Source organism: Alosa alosa, chromosome 16, assembly GCF_017589495.1.
Source record: "Alosa alosa isolate M-15738 ecotype Scorff River chromosome 16, AALO_Geno_1.1, whole genome shotgun sequence".
In the NCBI taxonomy this organism is placed as follows: Eukaryota; Metazoa; Chordata; class Actinopteri; order Clupeiformes; family Clupeidae; genus Alosa; species Alosa alosa.
This window is the reverse complement of record NC_063204.1, coordinates 11,360,512-11,381,053: the sequence shown is the minus strand read 5'-3', so window position 1 is coordinate 11,381,053 and position 20,542 is coordinate 11,360,512. Positions and strand designations below refer to the sequence as shown.

The window sequence follows — 20,542 nt, the reverse complement described above, 5'->3', positions numbered from 1 at the left end:
TTCCAGTGTTTAGGATGCATCATAGACAGGTTATCTTTCATGTTTATCTTCCATTAGCAAACCTTTGCGTTGCCAAACATTAGCGTTGGGGTTAACTAAGCTCCTGTCAGTATGGTCAGAAAAGAATGAGATGACAGTCGAAAGAGACAATTACAATGCTGTGATGAATTTACTTGGTATTACCGCATTTATGTTTCACAAATACACCAACAATCAAACTAGCCTCCATCACTCAGCCAATACTGGAAATGAAGAATCAATATTCATTTTTTCTTTGCTGTGTATATGTGTTTATGTGTGTGTTTGTGTGTGTCTGTATGTGTGCGTGCGTACAGTATGTGTGTGTGTGTATGCATGTGTGTGTTTATGTGTGTATGCGTGTCTGTGCATGTGGATGTGTGTGTGTGTGTGTGTGTGTGTGTGCATGCGTGTGTCTGTGCATGTGGATGTGAGTGTGTGTGCATACTTGCGTGTGTGTATGCATGCATGTGTGTGTGTTTGCGAGAAACCAGCAACCCTTCACTAAACACTACCATCTACAAGCCGATGGGTGTGCGGTGGAATGAGAATGTGTGCCCCGGTGGAAACATTGACCGAAAATTTTGACAATCCCTCATAATAAATATTTTCTAACACAAACCAGTGTGGCACAATTATTGGTACCACTAAAGAATCTTAAGTAGTCCACGACTTCCTTTTTCATTAAGGAAAATAAAGTGATCACCTAGTCATTTTTAAACATGGGAAAGACAAGAGATTACAGTAAATTCAAATAAAAGGGAATGGCTATAAAAAGTAGATACTCCATGTTAACAGTAAAAAAATAACTAAAAAGTTTTGATCAACTGGAAATGGTGACAGGCAAAGCATTTCATAAAAATCACTGTTCGAGAGTCTTCAAAAGTGACCTCCTTTGCAACAGATTATTTGTTGGCAAGGAGGTCACTTTTGAACCAAAACACATGTCCAAATCAAAACATAATGGTTTAACTGAACACAAAATCAATCCATCACTCAGCCAATACTGGAAATGAAGAATCAATATTCATTTTTTCTTTGCTGTGTATATGTGTTTATGTGTGTGTTTGTGTGTGTCTGTATGTGTGCGTGCGTACAGTATGTGTGTGTGTGTGTATGCATATGTGTGTTAAACATAATGGTTAACTGAACACAAAATCAAGCTTCTACCATTGTCATCTCAGTCCCCTGATCTAAACTCCACAGAAAAACAGTGGGGTGAGTTAAAGAGGAGAATGCACAAATGAGGACCTAGGAATCTAGACGACCTGGAGAGATTTTGTGAAAAGGAACGGTCTCAAATTCCTTGCTTTTTCCAAATTTATAGGATGTCATAAGAAAAGATTACATGCTATTTTATTGGCAAAGGGATGCTTTGCAAAATATTTCTTTCTTCATTTAAGTATTTTTGTTTCTCAGAGTAAATTTGGTTGCCTTCAAGCTTGGATTTTTCCTTGTTTTCATTGTGGCACCAAGATTAATGTTTTACTTTACTTGTTAATAAATAGTCATAAAATAAAGGTGCTTACTCTACACAGAATCAGCACTTGAGCAGACATAATTTTGTTCAAAGTCAAGTTCACTGAATGGTAGTGCTGTGGTTCTTTGTGAGGGGTCAAAGGTCATCTTTTCACAATAGGAGACCATGAAACAAAAAATTACCACAGGATTACCACTTCTCTTTTCTTCTTCCACGGCTCAGAAAGCTCATGGATAGAGAAATAAGCTCATGCACAGACAAGTAAACTTTATGATGCATTCAAAGTCCAGACACCTAATCCCAGTGGGCTTAAGCAGTGTGTCACAGGAGTCTGTGTAGCCACCTGCCACAGAAAGTCCTCCCATGCCAATAATATCAATCCTCCAAGAGAAGATGTTGTGACGTCCTACCGGCAGTAGCGGTGATGGCTCAAGGACTGATCACCATAAGGGTCACACAAGAGATGGAATGGCATGTCTAACATCCCACAGCTATCTAAATAAGGATTTGGGAGAATAGAGGTTGCGTATCCTGTGATCTCAAATGTCTCACAGTGGGTGAAGTAAAATCCCCCTCACTCTTAGGCCATCACAGCCACATTATCAAACATTGTGTGTGTCTTCACACTTTCTTTGGTGTGTAAACATGTCTTGACAGTTTCCTTGACCTCAAGTCCAGTTACTTAATTAACAGTGTAAGACCCGGAGTCCTATAGCTCAACACCTCCTTGTCTTCTTTTGTGTAAACAGCTGAACTAGTGCTTCTAAATGGATATGGTTAGAGAAGTCAGTGGCCAGCTACCCTGTAGTCCTAATGTTTTTAGTAGGACACATGATGATTTTCTTGTGCAGTGGATTCAATTGCATTTATTTCTGTTATCAGTAGACTTTTGGATGTACAGTAGACACAAGACTTTGCATTTGTAGATTTGGAATTAAAGGAGAATTCCGGTGTGATATTGACCTAAAGTGTGTTGAAACATGATACCGAGTGTGAACGTATGTCTCATAGCCCATCTCGGCTTGTCCCCTGCACTCCAAAATCTGGCGCTAGTTAGCAGATGCGACCAACAGCTTTTTCAATGGTGGTGCTTCGGCATCGGGCTAGCCATGCAAATGAATCACTGTGTTACACCATTTACGAGGCTCAATGTATCTCCACACTTCATTGGTAGACTTCCGAGGGCCCTGACATGTAAAACGAGACATTGAGAACTTTGAATAAGCACTGGTAGTTTACTTACAAGACGATTTATACAGACAGTATCTTCAATGGCTTTAGCGCTTGCAGCCATCTTGAATTTAGTCACGATAAGTCGAAATTACGAGTAAGAATGAACAGGTATGATAAGGGATCAGATTCCAAAAATAATTCCGTGGAAATGCATGGATTCCAGTTGCTGCTACTGGAAGAAACTGGAATCCATGCATTTCCACAGAATTATTTTACAAATGCAATCAATCAAATTGGCCTCCATCACTCAACCAACGCTAACGGTAACCTAGGTCCTAGGATTACCTAGGTCCTTATTGATATTATAAGATTAACGTACCTGCAGTAAAAACCAAGCATGTCCGATAAACATCCTCAGATTTATTTCGGCTTCAAGAAGAAATGGGAATTACATTTCATGTGAACATCGTCCTATCCTTATTAGACGTTCTCTGCGGTACAGTCCTTGTAGGAAGCATCCATTGTTTTTCCAATCCACTTTTAACTTCCAACAAAATTACGTCTCACTGCAACGATGCGCCATCTAGTGGACAAACGACTACTTATCGCCAATACTGGAAATGCAGCCATGATGATGATGATGAATATTTATTTTATTTTAATCCAACTGAATTTGTAATTATGTATCGGCCGTTCTAATACCGATAGTATGTGGGTGCCTGTGTGTGTGCATGTGTATATGTGTGCACCGCCATCTACAGGCCAATGAGTGTACAGTCACTAAATGTACACATAACTTAATTTTAACTTAACTTAAGGGTTTTCATCCCCCATGGATGAAATTCTACGAAACCCCAGAGAATGCCAGGTTAATCATACACATAAAATGTGGTGCAGTTCTGAACATCTTAACTGAAGATAGGGGCGATTAAAGCAGAATCATATTACATTTTCATTTTTTACCGGAGGGGGTGCAAATCACAAATGAGTGATTATGGGCCAGATTGATGTGGGCCCTTGAGACCAACATACCATAAAAGGTTATTCATCCTCAGTGCCACGGTTCAGGTAGTTATTTAGGAAAAACTGCTTTTTTTTTGGTTCGGGGGCCCAGCACGGGGTTGGGGGGAGTGGCCCCCGGGGACGAAACAAAATTTTTCTGTAAAAGTCTAGTGGGGCTACATACCCACAAAATTTCATGTGCCCCGGTGGTTCGGTGTCCCGGGTATCGTTGACCAAAAATTCGTTGACCAAAAAGTAGATGACGAAAAAAAAAAAAAAAAACTTTGACAATCCCTATATGACCGCTTGCGGCGGTCATAATAATAAAATGGAGTGTTTGAAGGGCTAGACCCGAAACGTTTACCCCTTGTTTATGTGGCCTGTAATTGTTTTTTCGGCTTTTTGAAAAATACACTGTTGGAACTACTCAGCCCCTGTGTGCGATCTCCCCTTTCTTCACTCTAATTATTTATATAAAATATATAAATAATTAGAATATAAAGATATTACGAAATACATCTCACAATGCATTTGCAAATTGGTAATGACGGTTAAAAGTGATTAGGCTAGAGCACAACTGAAGACGCACTATCACGAGATATAAGCAACTCCTCTGCAAGATAAACGTTGTTTTATTCAGTCATTCAAAAATTATTAGGGTAAGTGTTGCTTTTTCCAGCTTTATATTTTCAATGGTAACCCATTGTCTGTCAATAGTGAAATAAACTTACTGTGTATAACTGCCTTGTCGTTGACTGACAAGTTAGTTTCACTTTGCCATTGGGTTCAAATAATAGACGAGTGCAGATGCGTAAAAGCTAGGTTTTAGTAAAGCATGGTTTAGTGGAATGACTGTTCCATACAGTCTCGCAAGCAGAGGAGCAGACTCCTTCAAATGCGCCGTTGACTGTCAAAATACTGATGCATTCTTTGATGTCGCGCTTTGCGCAGTTAAAGGGAATGACAGATGTCATTCTCATTGGTTTAAATGATGTTACGCCCAAACACACCCATATATTTGAATAAGCTTTTGACTAGTGACGATGCGCATTAGACTGTCATGATCGGGCCCATTGTGTTGCCGAATGATAGACCCAAGTGGTAACATGTACAAGTTAAAAAGCAAAGGACCAAGAATTGACCCCTGTGGTACCTCATATAAAATGGGCATTACATCAGAAGAGAGGCTATTAATAGAAACAGAAAAAGATCTCCCGTTTAAATAGGATGAGATCCAATCAAGAGCTGTACCCTGAAGACCAAGTGAATGCTGAAGATGTTGAAGAAGTATAGCACGATCTACTGTATCAAATGCAGCACTTAGATCAAGGAGAACAAGAATCGACATTTTGTGATTGTCAGTCGCAATTCTAAGGTCATTTACAACTTTGACTAGAGCAGATTATGTGCTGTGATTTACCCGAAACCCAGATTGATAGGCATGTTTGATAGGCAGTTTTGAGACAAATAGGTGCAAAGTTGCTTATAAACAGCCTTCTCTAGAATTTTGCCTAAGAAAGGCAAGCAAGAGATAGGCCTGTAACTCTCACAAGCCAAGGGGTCAAGGTTAGGTTTTTTTAGTAGTGGTGTAATAATGGCATGTTTGAGGCAACCAGGGAATGTTCCAGATAGGGAGGTATTAACAATTTGAAGTATGTCAGCAGCCAAGCGCAAGCACACCTCTTCGTTTCGAAGGAAGCAATCCACTGTCCCCTATGGTTTTGCCACTCTCGGAGTGGATGCGTTAGTGAAACAGTGGCCGAACACGTCACTTTATGCATTTCCCCCAATTAGCCTGATACAAGCGGTGCTGGACAGAGTCAGAACCGAACGAATGTCAGTGCTGTTAGTTGCCCCCCGGTGGGAGAGTCAAACGTGGTTTGCAGATCGCTAACCAAAGACATGGGAAATCCCAGTGTGCAGAGACTTACTAACGCAAGCAAGGGGAACCGTGTGGCACATGTCCCCGCAGACATAGAAACTGTGGGTCTTGGAGTGGAGGTGATATTGGAAGGTAGGGGTCACAACTTTAACATTATTGCTTGCTCAGAGATGGTCTCTTTATTTAAGTCAATATGACACAGGAGACAAAAAAACACAGTGATAAGACAAAGACCAGTGACAGAGATGGTTAAAATTATAACAAGAAATAGTAAGAAAAAGAATAAGAAAAAGTAGATGAATGTAGTCCTTGAGCCAGACCCCCTAACTTTTGTCAGTTGGTACCATTCAAAAGGTACTCATAGTGATTTTGATCAGGTATACCACCCTAAAACTATAAAATATGGGATAGCATTGCATTTGGGGTAGCTTTTTGTGTTTTATCAGTCTATTTATGTTCATTGTATGTCTATGGAAGGCTATCTTACAGATGAATAGGCTAAACATTTTAACTAATATACATCTCCACAAAACTTCCACAGCTGATTATTTACATTCAGTCAGTATGTTCTTGTATTGCAACTTATCTGAATGTGCAATAAGTATTAAGTATATATTAAGTATATACTATACTGTAAATGAGCGCAGTTATCTACTGAAATATGTTATCATTTGCATACATTTTCAGTACAGAAACCTTAACACTGGATAAAGTCGGTTTCAAAATTATTACAGTGGGTATTTGTTGAATTTGGGTATTTTGAATAGATCAAAATACTTCCAGCAGCCATCAAAAAAAAATCTATTATTGCCATTTTCACAACTCTGAACCAGAAATTTCCACTTTAATTACACTTACAAATACTAGTTTCCAGTTATACTCTCATATGGTGGAACATTTTATAGAGGAGGTTGTTCATAAAATATTTGTAACCTATAGTATGGAAAGTAAATAAAAGTTCTGGAAATATATATACCATGGGTTTTCAGCAAATGTATGAAGGCATTCTCAAAAATACAGAATTTCAGGAATTTCGGGAATAACACAGGCACGCCCCAGGGATGTGTACTCAGTCCAACCTTCCACCCCTCACTCATGACTATATCCCCATCCACTCGTCGAACACCATAATAAAGTTTGCTGATGACACCACTGTGGTGGGACTCAGGGACAACAACAAGACCCACTACAAAAAGGAGGTCCAACACTTGGTGGAGTGGTGTGTGGAGTTAAGGCAGGTTGGAACTGCGGCTTGTTGTCGGGAGAGGTTAAAGATGCCTGTAAAAACTTCTACTAGCTGGTTGTGCAGGACATCAGTATATGGCCCGTCACCCCATCCAGGCGCTTTGTTGGTGTTGAACCATTCGTCCGACTGATTTCAAACTTGGCAGGTGTCTTGCTACGGGTACGAGTAAGTGCAGTGCCAAGTTTGACGTTGTTTGGATAAGAAATGAAAAAGAGATAGTTAAACACAGATAAATCACTGGCTTCTGGTACATTTCCAACTGCATTCAAATAGGGATGCACGATATTGAATTTTAGCTGATATCCGATATGCCAATATTTACAAGCTCATTCTGGCCAATTGCCGATGACGATACTGATATACACCTCTAATTTTTATTTGTTAAGTAAAATTGGTAATGTTAAAAGAGTATTTTATACGTATAAGTATCGTTTTAGCCCTACTTGCATCACTTGTACTTCACAAGCACTGCAAAAAGCAATTTTGTTATCAGTTTCCGGAATTTGGAAATATTGCCACACAGCCAACATGTTGAAGTATGTTGTTGACCGCTCATAGTAACGTAAACATTTGCTTCGCGTGCGCATGATTAACAGGTCACCTTATCGGCCAGGCACATCAGTAGAAATGTCAATATCAGCCGATGGCGATAAGTTATGAAGCTTTTATCTGCAGATACCGATGTCAGGCCGATATCATCATCCATCCCTACATTCAAACTGATAGTTAGTCCGCTGCTTTAAAAGTTTTTTCTTGCTCCCACCCAGGTGGAGAACTATCACCCGGTCTCACTCATCTCTTAAAGAGCAGCTTAAGAACAAATTGCAAAATTTCTTCTACAATATGACCTCCTTGATCCTAACCAGTCTGCCTCTAATAAGCTCTAAGCGATGCCACACGTTTTTTAGGCCAAAACATTTTATGTCACTTGCTGCAAACATCACCTAACCACCCGCTAGCTGTCTGTGTCCTGAATACACTGTAAAAAAACGTGATCTCTGTGGACAGCCCAGGCTCCAAAAACGGCAACAAAAACAACCTGGGGAATTGTTGAAATTGAAATTTTGTTCAACGATTCTGGGACGCTGAAACACCAGTGCTCATGAAACGTGGTGGTCATGTACAGTAGCCCCACTAGCTTTTTATAGAAGATAAGCATTTGGTCCGCACTGGGCACACAAAAGCCGAAAAAAACGTTGCGCCATAGATGACCAAATTGTTGTGGTATGTTGGTCTCAAGGGATCACATCAACCTAGCCCATAACCACCCATTTGTTGTTTGTATGGTTGGGGCCAGCCATACAATAAAATAAATTTATGTGTACATTTAGCAACTTTATACCATTGGCCTGTAGATGGTGGTGTTGAGCGAAGGGTTTGCCGGTAGAGGATAATGATGTTGAGATGTTCATTCTACTTTCTTTACGCACGCACTCAGACATGGACACGCTTACACACACACACACATAAACACACACGCATACACTCACACACACATAAAGAGACACACACACACATATAAAAACACACACAAGCATGCATGCACACACAGACACATAATCATACACAGGCATGCATGAACACATACATGAATAAACACAAATGCACCATCAGACACACACACACACACACACACACATACACACATATAAACACACACATACAGTAAACACTCATAAACACTCATGCACACACACACACACACACAACAGAATCCCCACCTGCATTTTCCCGGTGGGCCGACGTGCTATTTGAGCCGACAGTCCCAACACCTCATTTATATACTGCTCAAAAAAATTAAGGGAACACTTCAATCATACACTGGATTGGTACTCTGACACTGTTTGGTTCTGAACACAAGGAGAGTGTCTTATTTTGCAAGAACTGTCAGACATTCTGTGAATGTAGTTTGAGAATGGAGAAAAGGGTGGAAGGTTTCAAAAAATGTGTTTTAACAATTGTGGAAAACCTAAGTGTTCCCTTAATTTTTTTTTGAGCGGTATAAATTAGTCTGTCCAGCCCATAAAACTAGTAGATCAGCAGCCCGATTGACACTGGGCTGGCCCAATCACATTCTTAAACACCAACCCTTTCGCTTTGGTCCTACCTGCGTAATGCATTCGTAATGCATTTCCTAACCACCAGCCCTTGACACATGCTGGTCTGCGGCCGATTGGTTATTTTCTTCACTGACACGGGGCTGGCCCAATCATATCATGAAACACCTCCCCCTTTTGGCTCAGTGTGCCAGTGTGCAGTGCAATGTAGGATGAACGTAACGTTATCTAGGATCTTCTGAGATGGATAGAAAATGCAAAGGAGGCGCAGAGAAACTGCTAGAAAAAAAGAAACTTGCTCTTCAAGCAAACGCTGCAAAATATAGACAACATTTTTGCCACAGCAGGGCCTTATTCAGCTCCCATGGCAGATGATGTGGTGATGATGAGGGTGAGTGGTGGTGGTGGCAATTGCAGTTCTGGCAGTGGCACTCACAGTGAACAGGTAGTAGAACCTGCGGTAAGCTGGACTGCTTTCAGTACACTTAGGCTATGTAATGAGAAGACTAAAGAAACCCAACCCCTTGGTAAATCTGATAAAATGAAAAAATGACAATAAAATAATTTTGTTCTATGGTCCAACACATGTCCAACATAGTTTGTATTGTAAACGCAGTTGAAATTAGCTAACGTCATTACCACTAGTGCCTATTTAAGACATTGTGTACAGTGACTGGATGAGAAAATAAGCCTTGGTTAGTACTTTCATGTCTTCCATTCTGAACTAAATAGTCTTGAATGTGAGAAAACTTTTTTAAAACCATTCACCAACAGTAAGTCAGCAGGCAGCATTATTATTGTTTGTGGGGTGAGTAGTAGGCAAGCCTAAGGCGAAGCTACTTTTTGTCCCAGTCCGCCCCTGACACACACACACACGCACACATTCATATACACATGAGTTGCGAGAGTAGGAGTTGGAGTAGAAGATGGAGACAAATTGAGAAGTGTGATTTATTTGCAGAGAATGTGCAGGACTGAGCGGCGGTGATATTTTGCACCACTTTGCGGTACATCTTAAGGCCTATTCACACCAAGAACGATAACGATAACTATAAACAAATATTGTTCTCGTTATGAATAAATGACGACGTTACTATACTATATGAAACTATAATGATAACAACATGAAGAATGATATCATTGGGGATCACTTTAAGAGCAATTTTGAGAACGATAAAAAGCTAATAGCCCATCAAATTTTAGCCGTCACATTAATTACCACAAGGAGAGACTTTGTTTATCGTTGTTCAGTGTGAACGCTTTTATTGTTATGGTTATAGTTATCGTTATCATTATTGTTCTTGGTGTGAAAACCCTGGAAAACCCAGAGAAATACATGTTACTTTTGCCACTTGTATCGCGGGGAGCCAATCACATTTTGTGTATCTGATATAGGCGGGCCAAAGGCAAGCTAAACAGATGACAGTCATAGTGTTATCCAATTGCGTCGAAGTCCGGAATCAGTCAGTAAACATTGGTTGTTTAGTCCATAGACTGTATATATAGTTCTATATATACAGTCTATGGTTTAGTCTTATCCAATTGCGAGCAGTGAGATTTTCAAATGCACGCTTGGTGCAGCCCCTCGAGTTGGGCCATTACGTTATTCGTGGCCAGACCCTTAATCTTTCTAGATTACCAGAGTCTGGAATCTCCAGCCTAGCTACATCTACTTATAATTATGAACCATCAAGTTAAAAAAAACTTGGGTGGGTTCAGAATTTTAACCACTGGTTCAAGCATAAGAGTTTTACTTGGAGTAACTATCACAGTAACTAAATATCACAATTTTGCACAGTAACTAAATATTACAATTTTAGGAGATATCCTAACTTTACTGAAGTGATAAAAGGGTGAAAGGTATTTAGAAATAGTCATCAATTTGTATTATTTTGACTGAATTAATTAAGACTGAAGACATAAACTATAAATAGAAACAAATTACCACACCCATTAACAAAGCCAAATCAAGAATATATTACAGCACATGCTCACAGAGTACAACATAGTAAAGTCTGCTTACTTTTTACACCTTGAGATCTCCTGTTGTATTGGCACTGAACTGTGAGGGTCCACCTCAAGGACCCGAGATCTATTTGGGCTCTTTCCGTTTTGCTGCCATGTTCTTCTGAATAAAAAAAAAAAAAAAGATAAATACATTGTATTTAAGTTAAAGACATAAATAGTCTCTGGTCAGAGAGGAGTTTGTTGGCAGCTGGTCCACTGACTCTCTGTGGAGATGACAAGGTAACATCTGTTGTGCTCCATTTCACAATACACCTCAACACACACACACACACACACACACACATTAACTTTGGGTGTACTGTAGGTAGATCAGAGAGGCCATCCATACCAGTCTCCATGTCTGTTGGAGGTGGTAGACAGAAAGTGATCTTGAAACATTTCTTAACCTCAAATTTGACTATGGCATGCCATTACAGTATGTAGCCCTGAACTGAATATGTAAGGAACCTCCTCATAAGTCTTGTGCCTTTTTTGCCAATAAGCACATTTTATTAAAGCACATAATGAGTTAATTTCAGTAATTATATAAAAAAAAATGCATAGCATAGCATTCATTTTTATCTTCTGGTCTTATAAGAAGCCTAGGAGAATAAATGGGATAATAAAAAGTCTATGCCTTGGTGTCTGTTTTATGACCATCTGTTACAGATTAGATTTATATATTTCTCAGTCACATTAACATTTAGTAATTCAAGGATAAAGGGAAAGAAACATGCATGTGCATCATAAACAAAACAGCACTAGGCTAAGTCATAAGTCTCCATGGCCGGAGGACACTCCCAAGAGAGGACTTCAAGGCAATGCAGTGCAACAGGGCCTCATTCTGTTTTGTCCCACAAATTGGCAGTCGTGGTGATGGCTCAAGGGCTCTTGACAGCTGACAATGATCCCCATAAGGGGTCAAACAAGAGATGGAATGGCATGTCTGACATCCCACAGCTATAGAATAGAGGTCGCAAATCCTGCAACCTCAAATGTCTCAGTGGGTGAAGAAAAATCACCCTCACTCGTAGGCCATCACAGTCACATTATCGGAAACCTTGTGTGTGGCTTCACACTTTCTTTGGTGTGTAAACATGTCTTCACAGTTTTCTTGACCCCAAGTCAAGTTGCTTAACAATGTAAGACCCAGAGGCCTTTGGCTCAACACCTACTTGACTTTGTGCAAACAGCTGAACTAGTGTTTCTAGATTGATATGAGAGGTCAGTAGCCACCTACCCTGTAGTCCTAATGTTTTCAGTAGTACGCACAATGGTTTTCTTGAGTAGTGGACTCAATGACATTCATTTCAGTCGTCAGCAGTCTTTACAATTGTAGATTTGTAATGAAGCAATAGCCAGCTACCTAGTTGACTTTGTGTCCTCAGTATAATGGTTTTCCCTGTATGCACAATTTACATTTCATTTCAGATAACTAGGGTGGGTTGCACCAACAAGGATTACATTTTAACCTGGATTAAATCAAGTTTTATCCAAGGTTTTAATCACAGGTTAAGGTTTTAATCGTGGATTTGTTAAACCATGCTTATAGCTCAAATTAAATTTAAACCTAGATCAACAAATCCTTGATTACTTTAGGCCTAAACCAAGATTAAATTAATCCTTGTTGGTGTAACCCACCATAGTCTTATAATTGTAATATTCCATTTGAACACAGGCACAAAGCTTTTACATTTGTAGATCTGTATGCATGTACAGTAGTGTGCGAATCAGTTCAAAATGGCCAAACCCAGGTCTTCTACATCTCATTTTCAAGTAAAATATGAATCAGGTATCTGTTCTTAATTTGTTTTTCAATTTAATTGTCCTATGTGTTTCAGTACCATCTGTATAACACACAGTAGCAGCAGTTGTGTGCACACTCCTCTGAGTCCAAAAAGCAGCTGCTGTATATTCAGTAAATTCTTAAGGGTATGTACTCTAGGTACATTGACGAATGTTCCAAAAGTGATCTGCAGTTGATGGAGGAACCTGAGACACCAGGTTATCTTTGTCCTCAAGGAAACAATGCAGTGCCAGTAGTGCAGTGCTTAGTCTACTTAAAAAGACAACTGTGGTTGTTGTTGGACCAGTTTCCAATCTTGCAGAAGTTTAAGGGTATAAGGCAAGATTTTTTGGGGGCCAAGCAGCGAAGCTGCGAGGACCTCATTGTGTTTCTACATTTTCCTATTATTATTATTATTATATGGGAGTCTATGGCAGCCCATAGAACCGTATGGTAAAAAGTTGGGAAATTTGGCACACTGAATGGGGACGGTCCCATGATTCATGTCACCAAGTTTCATGTTGGCAACTCGAACCCTCTAGCGCCACCAACAGGCCAAAGTTGGACGTGCGTTCATGCACGTAACTTTTGACCTGTTGGTCCGATTTTCAAAAGTCAGGTATTGTTGGAATCCTTGGACCAAGCCGAGTTCAACGCACCCTATGACTTCATTTTCCGCCATGATGGATTTTCCACCATGGATTTTTTGGATTTCATCAAAAACACTTAAAATGTATCAGGGGTCACATACTTTCTCTGATTCCCACCAAATTTGACACAGATCATCTTCAGACCAAGCCTCACAAAAGTTATCACTTTTTGTCTTCGGAAGTATTACCGTTCGCCCGTAAAAAGCCAATCAAAATTTTTCGGGCTTACCAAACAGGAAGTGAGCTCATATCTCAGCAACCCTTGCATGTATCAAAACCAAACTTGGTACATTGACTCATGACCCCATCAAGAGGACCCTCAAGAAATTTGGTGACCTTTGACCTCTAGGGGGCGCTGTAATTCACAAACATGCCTTTTGGCCTGTAGCTGCTGCTGTGCTTAGAATTAAATTGTACTAGTGGTGTCTGGTAATACTGTGAAAGGTCCTTAGGTCAACTGAGGGCAACTTGTCACATAAATATAATTTATTCGGCCGCCATATTTGATTTGATCAAAAACACCAACAATTTCGCACAGGTCACAAATTTCATCTGATCTTCACCAAAATTGGCACAGACCATCTTCAGACCATGCCTTGTCACTTCATTTATTTCTGTAACAATTGATAGAAGCGTTCGCCCGTCACATCCAATCGAAATTTGTGGCGAAGCCACCAAACAGGAAGTGAGCTCATATCTCAGCAATCGTTGCATGTATCAAAACCAAACTTGGTACATGGACTCATGACCCCTTTAGATGAATGCCGAAGAAATGTTGTGACCTTTGACCTCTAGGGTCACTGCAATTAGCAAAAATGCATTTTGCCCATAACTTTTGACGTGCTAGACGTGAAACTTGCTTTGACAGCTTATGGCCATACGTCTGATTGCAGCATTGAGCTAACAGCATTTCGTTGCCATGGTTACTCCGGCCTATCTGCTTGCCCCCCTCATTGCTGCTTGCAGCTATATTTTTGTTTGTTATTAGTACTCAAGAGATATTAACCTCAATGTCAGCATCCACTGCCCTTGGCTCTATACACAATGACAATAGCTGTTTCCAAAGAATGAGTTAACAAATACAATGCACAGTTTAAAAATAACAAATCCACAAAAGAGAAATCCAGATGAATTTCTGTTTTCTAAAATTACACAGAAAAAAAAAAAATAATAATAATAATTTGACGCTATGTCTTTCACTGTATGTACTAAAAGGACAGCTGACTAGAGACAGCATAAGTGATGTAGACAATAAAAGTGCACATGGATCAGCAGGTTGAGATTTCTCTAATGGCCAGGGAGATGTCAAGGAGGAGACTGAAAGACAGAGTCAAAGACAAGGTCAGAGATGCATCTCACAATAGCAAACTCCAAATAAGGGACCAAGTTCAAGTGTTAATGATGCTGTGCCATTCTCCCCTACAGTGTCTGATCCCTCCTGTCTGGATTAGCCTATTGTTGTTACATGCCATACATGCCTGCTATGTATGCACCCTTTAGCCTGCTTTTCCTTTAATTAAACTCTGGTGTGATGGGAGTCAGCGCCATGGTCTCATGTCCATATTGGGATGGACCACCCCACATAAAAGGACACATCAACCATGGCCTTGGCAGTGGGGGCAGATACAGCAGAGAACAACCCTGAGGTAAGTAGCAATAATGATAGCTAAATGGATGGACAGACATATGGATACAGAGACATGGCTGACTAGTCAGAGACAGACACATGGATCTGTTCAGTTAGCATTCTGTGAAAGGACTCAAATTGTACCTGCAGCACTGCTGCTGTAACACTGTGTCATCTGATTACTTCTTCTCTGTTGAACTACAGCAAGTGACATCATATCTGCGTAACAGGACATCTGAGGCTTGACCCAAACAAGGTGAGATTTACAGACTGAAAATATAAAGCACATTTTATACACAAGGATAATTCAATGTGCTTTACATAAACAAAAGCAAAGAATAATAAAGGCATATAAGGGCAACGGCTAAAAAATATTTAAAATACAGAATGAATCTGATTAACAGTAATTGTATTTGATCAATTAGCTGAAAGCATCTGAGAACAGTTTGGTCCTAAGTCTAGATTTGAAACTGGCTACAGTTTGGTCATTTTTTATGGTTCCAGAACTGAACTGTATAGCAGCTAAAAGCTACTCCACCATGTTAAGTTCAAACAGTGGGTTTTAGTCTAGTCAAGTTTATTTATATACTGTAGCACATTTCATACACAGAGGTCATTCAATGTGCTTTACATAAAAAAAAAGCAGGAATAGCTAATAAAAGCATAGACAGTCAATAGTCTTAAAAGCAGAAAAGAGCAATAGTTTAAAAGTGTTAAAAAATAATAATTAAAAGACATATAGACATATAATAAATAAAAAAAACAACATAGAATGATTACCCAGTGATAGTGATACTAGTCACGCACCCAGTGAACAGCAGCACTCTATGGAGATGCTTAAAGTAGTCCCAAACTGTGTGCTCACACATATTTTTCTTTTCAGGGCAAACATGCCTGTGTGCACACACCAACAAGTATATTTTACCAACAAGTATTTCTTCTGAGACCTGAGCAGTGTGGAGGGTCAAGGGTGTGGACTGCTGAGACATGTCTGATAGATAATTTGGTCCCGTTCCATTTAGTGATTTATAAGAAAGCAGTAGTGCTTTAAAGTCAATTCTGAGACTTACTGGAAGCCAGTGCAGGACGTAGTGTAAGTATTGGAGTGATGTGGTCACTCATTGTTTGATGAGAACCCTAGCCAATGTATTTTGTATCACCTGAAGCTGTTTGATGATCTCTTTGAGAAGGCCTGAAAGTCCATTGTGGTAATCAACTCTGCTGGAGATACTGTAAATGCGTGAATAAGTTTTTTTCTAAACCATGTTTTGACATCAGACCTCTACATTTGGCAATGTTTCTGAGGTGTCAAAAAGCTGATTAGTTAATACTTTCACATGGCTGTTAAAATTTCGATCACTGTCAAATGTGTGGCAAAAGTCTTTTTCAGCTATTTACAAAATATAATTACTTCAGTTTACTCTTTGTTTTGAGACAACCAGTTGTTAATTTGGACAGTACTGTATACTGACAAAGAGATACAGGGTCATCAGGCGACAGGACCTGGTAGGCAAAACGTCCAAGCCACATGTGGAAGAGTTGACATTCCATTTGTAGTCTATCAAAATAAATTCTGATATCATAGCCTGTGTCTAGCTATGTTTTATAGTATGTACCAAAGATTGTAGAGTGCTCTAGAATTTTTGGTATGTACTAATTACCCTCGTTGTGAGACTAAGATGCATAGGATCTACTGGCGGATATTTTTTCCAACGATTATGACCCTACTTTTACTATATCTTATTTCAAACCAGTTTAACAAAATGTACCATAACCTACACTATACAAACTTCACCCATCTGATTCTCCTAATCCACTTTGTACATTTCAAGCCTTAACTTAAAACAACTCAACAACATTCACCTCACCTCAGTATCGTAACGATATTGGCAAAAGGAATTAAGGTCTGCCTGTCATATGCTGTCTTTTTTTTTTTTTGCCTATTCTGACTTGTTACTATAATCATGCTCTTCAAACTTAAGGTCTCATGTTTTATCTGTGCAGAAATGAATTAGTTCATAATATTTACATTGCAGTCTTCATCATGGGTGATGCGTTGATGGCAGAGTTTGGGGCGGCAGCTCCTTTTCTGAGGAAGTCTGATATGGAGCGTCTGGAGGCCCAGACTCGCCCCTTTGACATTAAGAGGGCCTGCTTTGTGGTGGACCCTGAGGTTGAATATGTGAAGGGAACGGTTCAAAGCAGAGACGGTGACAAAGTCACTGTTCTTACTGAGTTTGATAAGGTAATGCATGGCAAATACATTTTAAGCCTATTTCAGAGCTTTTACCTACTAACATTACCAAATCACTTGCATTATTTTCCCATTTAACTGTTCTTTTTAATTCGAAAGCTCACTTACTTACAGTTTATAAATGCTTTCAAAATCAAGTCTTTTATACAATTCTCAGACTAGATGTTTTGAGCTGCTTAGATTTATAACAACATATATTACACAGAGATGAATGAGAGAACTCTCCAAAGACACTGATTTTTTTTCTATCACACAGACTGTCACTTTAAAAGATGTAGATGTCCACCAACAAAACCCGCCTAAGTTTGATAAAATTGAAGACATGGCGATGTTCACCTTCCTGCATGAGCCTGCTGTGCTGTTTAACCTCAAAGAGCGTTATGCAGCCTGGATGATCTACGTAAGTACAAACATGAGGTTCTGGCCCATAGTAGCAAAAATGTCCAAATTTACCATATATTTCTTTCTGTAGACTTACCCTGTACTCATTTGTTGACATCGGTCGTAATCAATTGTATGTTTATTTGTACAGACCTACTCTGGGTTGTTCTGTGTCACTGTCAATCCCTACAAGTGGTTGCCAGTGTACGACAAGGAAGTTGTGGCTGCTTACAGAGGCAAGAAAAGAACAGAAGCCCCTCCCCACATCTTCTCCATCTCTGACAATGCTTACCAGTACATGCTGACAGGTAAAGACCTTATATTAAAGCAACCATTTTGCAGTATATTGAAAATTAATGACAAGGGCTATAAATAACAATTGTTATGTTCATCAAACATTCATCATGTTGCTTTAAAATAAATTTCATAAATTCATGAATATAACGCATGTTCTTGGTTTTACATTAACATTTCATGCTTGTACATTACACAGACAGAGAGAACCAGTCTGTCCTTATCACGTGAGTATAATCCAGTCTTTGGTTCTAAATTTCCTGCTAACCTTGATATGAGGGAGTGAACCTATTTGTTTTCACCCAACAGTGGAGAATCTGGTGCCGGAAAGACTGTGAACACCAAAAGGGTCATCCAGTACTTTGCTAGCATTGCAGCAACCACTGGAAAGAAGGACCCCTCTCAGGAGAAAAAGGTAAATCACCTCACTGTGTGCTGGACATAATTTCTACTTGTGGTAACCTGATTTCACCAGACTCACTCACTTTGTGAAGAGACTTTTACATTGAAATCACTGGTGCATCTTAACCCATCATATTGATCAGTGATTCCTAACATTATTTCCTACTTTGCCTACCCTCTACAAACTACTAATAAACCACCACACAGGAAAAAATGTATTTACCTTTACTGTATAGATTTACATTTTCTAACTGCAACCTTTTCATTTTATTTCAACCTTTTACCACAAGCCAATTTTTTAAAAATAAACACATTGAAAGGAGCCAAACTAGTATCTCAGTAAAATGAAAATGAGTGGAAACACTAAGTGGGGGGGACCAGGCTAGTCTCCAAGACCTGACATTAGTTGTGTTATATTTTCCCAGGGCACACTGGAAGATCAAATCATCCAGTGTAACCCTGCTCTGGAGGCTTTTGGTAACGCCAAGACCATCAGAAATGACAACTCCTCCCGATTTGTAAGACTTCTATTGATTTTCAACTCATTATCATCTCAAACTTCTACCTTCTGTCACTTGTTTCATTTTGACGTGTCTCTCATGCTAGGGTAAATTCATCCGTATTCACTTTGGTGTGAGCGGCAAGCTGTCCTCAGCAGATATTGAGACTTGTAAGTAAATAAGCCTTTTTTGATCGCCTTCATCTGTGGAGACCGAATGTATGGCTTGAAAGTTACAATTACTCTTTAATCCCCCAGATCTGCTGGAGAAGTCCCGTGTCACTTTTCAACTCAAGGCTGAGAGAGACTACCATATCTTCTACCAGATCCTGTCCCAAAAGAAACCAGAGCTGTTGGGTGAGAAATGCATGTATATCTCCAGTCATTTGTGGACATGAATGTGCAATAAGTGTCTACTTATTTGTTACCTTAGCTCAGTTACAGTAGTGTTACTTGACCTATTGTCCTGCTTTTCTTCAGAGATGTTGCTGATCACCTCCAACCCCTATGACTACGCGTTCATCTCCCAAGGAGAGACACAAGTAGCCTCTATTTGTGATGCTGATGAGCTGATAGCTACTGATGTGAGTAGGCCTGCTTTCACTTTCCCATATACTCATATACAAGGGTGGGTAGTTCTTTTTCAAAACTGTAATTCTACTCTTACTCAGTTACATTTTTGAGCCAGTAATCTACTCTTTACTCCACTACATTTATAAGTGCCTTACGTTACGAGTACAAGTTAATTATCGGAGGAGAAAGTATCTCGAGGGAGAAAAGCGCACCCCTCCCTTGCTGCACAACGGTGTCAGAAAGAAACAGTGCTTCAGAATGCATTGTTTCCTTGACACGCGATTGCAAAAGTAATGACTGGCATATGTAGAATCAGACCATGTTGTAGCCTATTACACAACAGTAGATGTTTATATATCAGCTCAGTTAAGGCAATGACGTCTTGCCAGCTGCTGCATCTTCTGGTGAGACTGGCAGAGTAGCGACGAGAGGTATGACATGACATGGAAACTTTCACCTGTATTCATTTCTGGCCACCATCATTCAACTAACATATTGGACAAGGAAAGTACTGTAGGCCTTCATTGAAATTCATTCACAAGGAAAGCAAATGCACTGGAAATCGAGCACACAAGTTAGAAAAACCTAGCATTCGTTTACAGTATGTAGCCTCAATGTTGTCAGTGAAGGACTGAGAAAAAAGATAGCCTAGCCTACTCTTTTGCTCTGTCCAAGTGATTAAATAAAATATATTTAAATTGAGCTGTTAAAATATGGTTGCCTATGTGATTAGCCTACAGAGGAGGAGAAAAGCAAACAGGTGTAAATTATACTTTTGTATCCCTTTAAAGGGCCATCAAAAATATAAAAAAAAGTTTTTTAAAAAAGTAACTTGTTACTTGTTTATTAACAGTACTTGTTTACTTTTAATTGAGTAAATTTCTCAGAAGGGAATATTTACTTTTACTCACATTATTTTTTAAGGGAGTTATTGTACTTGAGTATAGATTTTCAGAAATCTTCCCACCCCTGCTCATACAGAGGTACGTTGGGGGCGGTAATTACTGAATGAAATATGTGTTTTGTTACAGGATGCCTTTGATGTGCTGGGCTTTACTCAAGAGGAGAAGAATGGTATTTACAAGCTGACTGGCTCCATTATGCACTATGGCAACATGAAGTTCAAACAGAAGCAGAGAGAGGAGCAGGCAGAGGCTGATGGCACTGAGGGTGTGTGTGTGTGTGTGTGTGTGTGTGTGTGTGTGTATATA

The 20,542-nt window shown here is 39.6% G+C and overlaps 1 protein-coding gene and 1 long non-coding RNA gene across 8 annotated transcripts in view; one reads left to right on the top strand and one right to left on the bottom strand.

The window, feature by feature from the left end:
- The window catches only part of LOC125309864, a 54,773-nt gene that overhangs the window by 23,593 nt on the left and 10,638 nt on the right, over positions 1 to 20,542 (bottom strand). For 4 of the 6 annotated variants that reach the window (XR_007196198.1, XR_007196200.1, XR_007196201.1 and 1 more), the window contains exon 6: positions 10,882 to 10,986. This is a non-coding gene — a long non-coding RNA (uncharacterized LOC125309864). Of the gene's footprint in view, positions 1 to 10,881; positions 10,987 to 15,072; positions 15,199 to 20,542 lie in introns of all 6 variants that reach the window. The other 2 variants (XR_007196202.1, XR_007196203.1) reach the window with 2 other exon arrangements.
- The window catches only part of LOC125309849 (myosin-6-like), a 24,028-nt gene continuing 18,393 nt past the window's right edge, over positions 14,908 to 20,542 (top strand). For both annotated transcript variants that reach the window (XM_048266975.1, XM_048266974.1), the window contains exons 1-12: positions 14,908 to 14,947; positions 15,133 to 15,184; positions 16,965 to 17,173; positions 17,439 to 17,582; positions 17,715 to 17,871; positions 18,057 to 18,084; positions 18,167 to 18,272; positions 18,685 to 18,777; positions 18,866 to 18,929; positions 19,017 to 19,115; positions 19,239 to 19,342; positions 20,363 to 20,501. In XM_048266975.1, the coding sequence (XP_048122932.1) occupies positions 16,973 to 17,173; positions 17,439 to 17,582; positions 17,715 to 17,871; positions 18,057 to 18,084; positions 18,167 to 18,272; positions 18,685 to 18,777; positions 18,866 to 18,929; positions 19,017 to 19,115; positions 19,239 to 19,342; positions 20,363 to 20,501 (1,135 nt within the window). In that variant the 5' untranslated portion in view covers positions 14,908 to 14,947; positions 15,133 to 15,184; positions 16,965 to 16,972. The remainder of the gene's footprint in view (positions 14,948 to 15,132; positions 15,185 to 16,964; positions 17,174 to 17,438; positions 17,583 to 17,714; positions 17,872 to 18,056; positions 18,085 to 18,166; positions 18,273 to 18,684; positions 18,778 to 18,865; positions 18,930 to 19,016; positions 19,116 to 19,238; positions 19,343 to 20,362; positions 20,502 to 20,542) is intronic.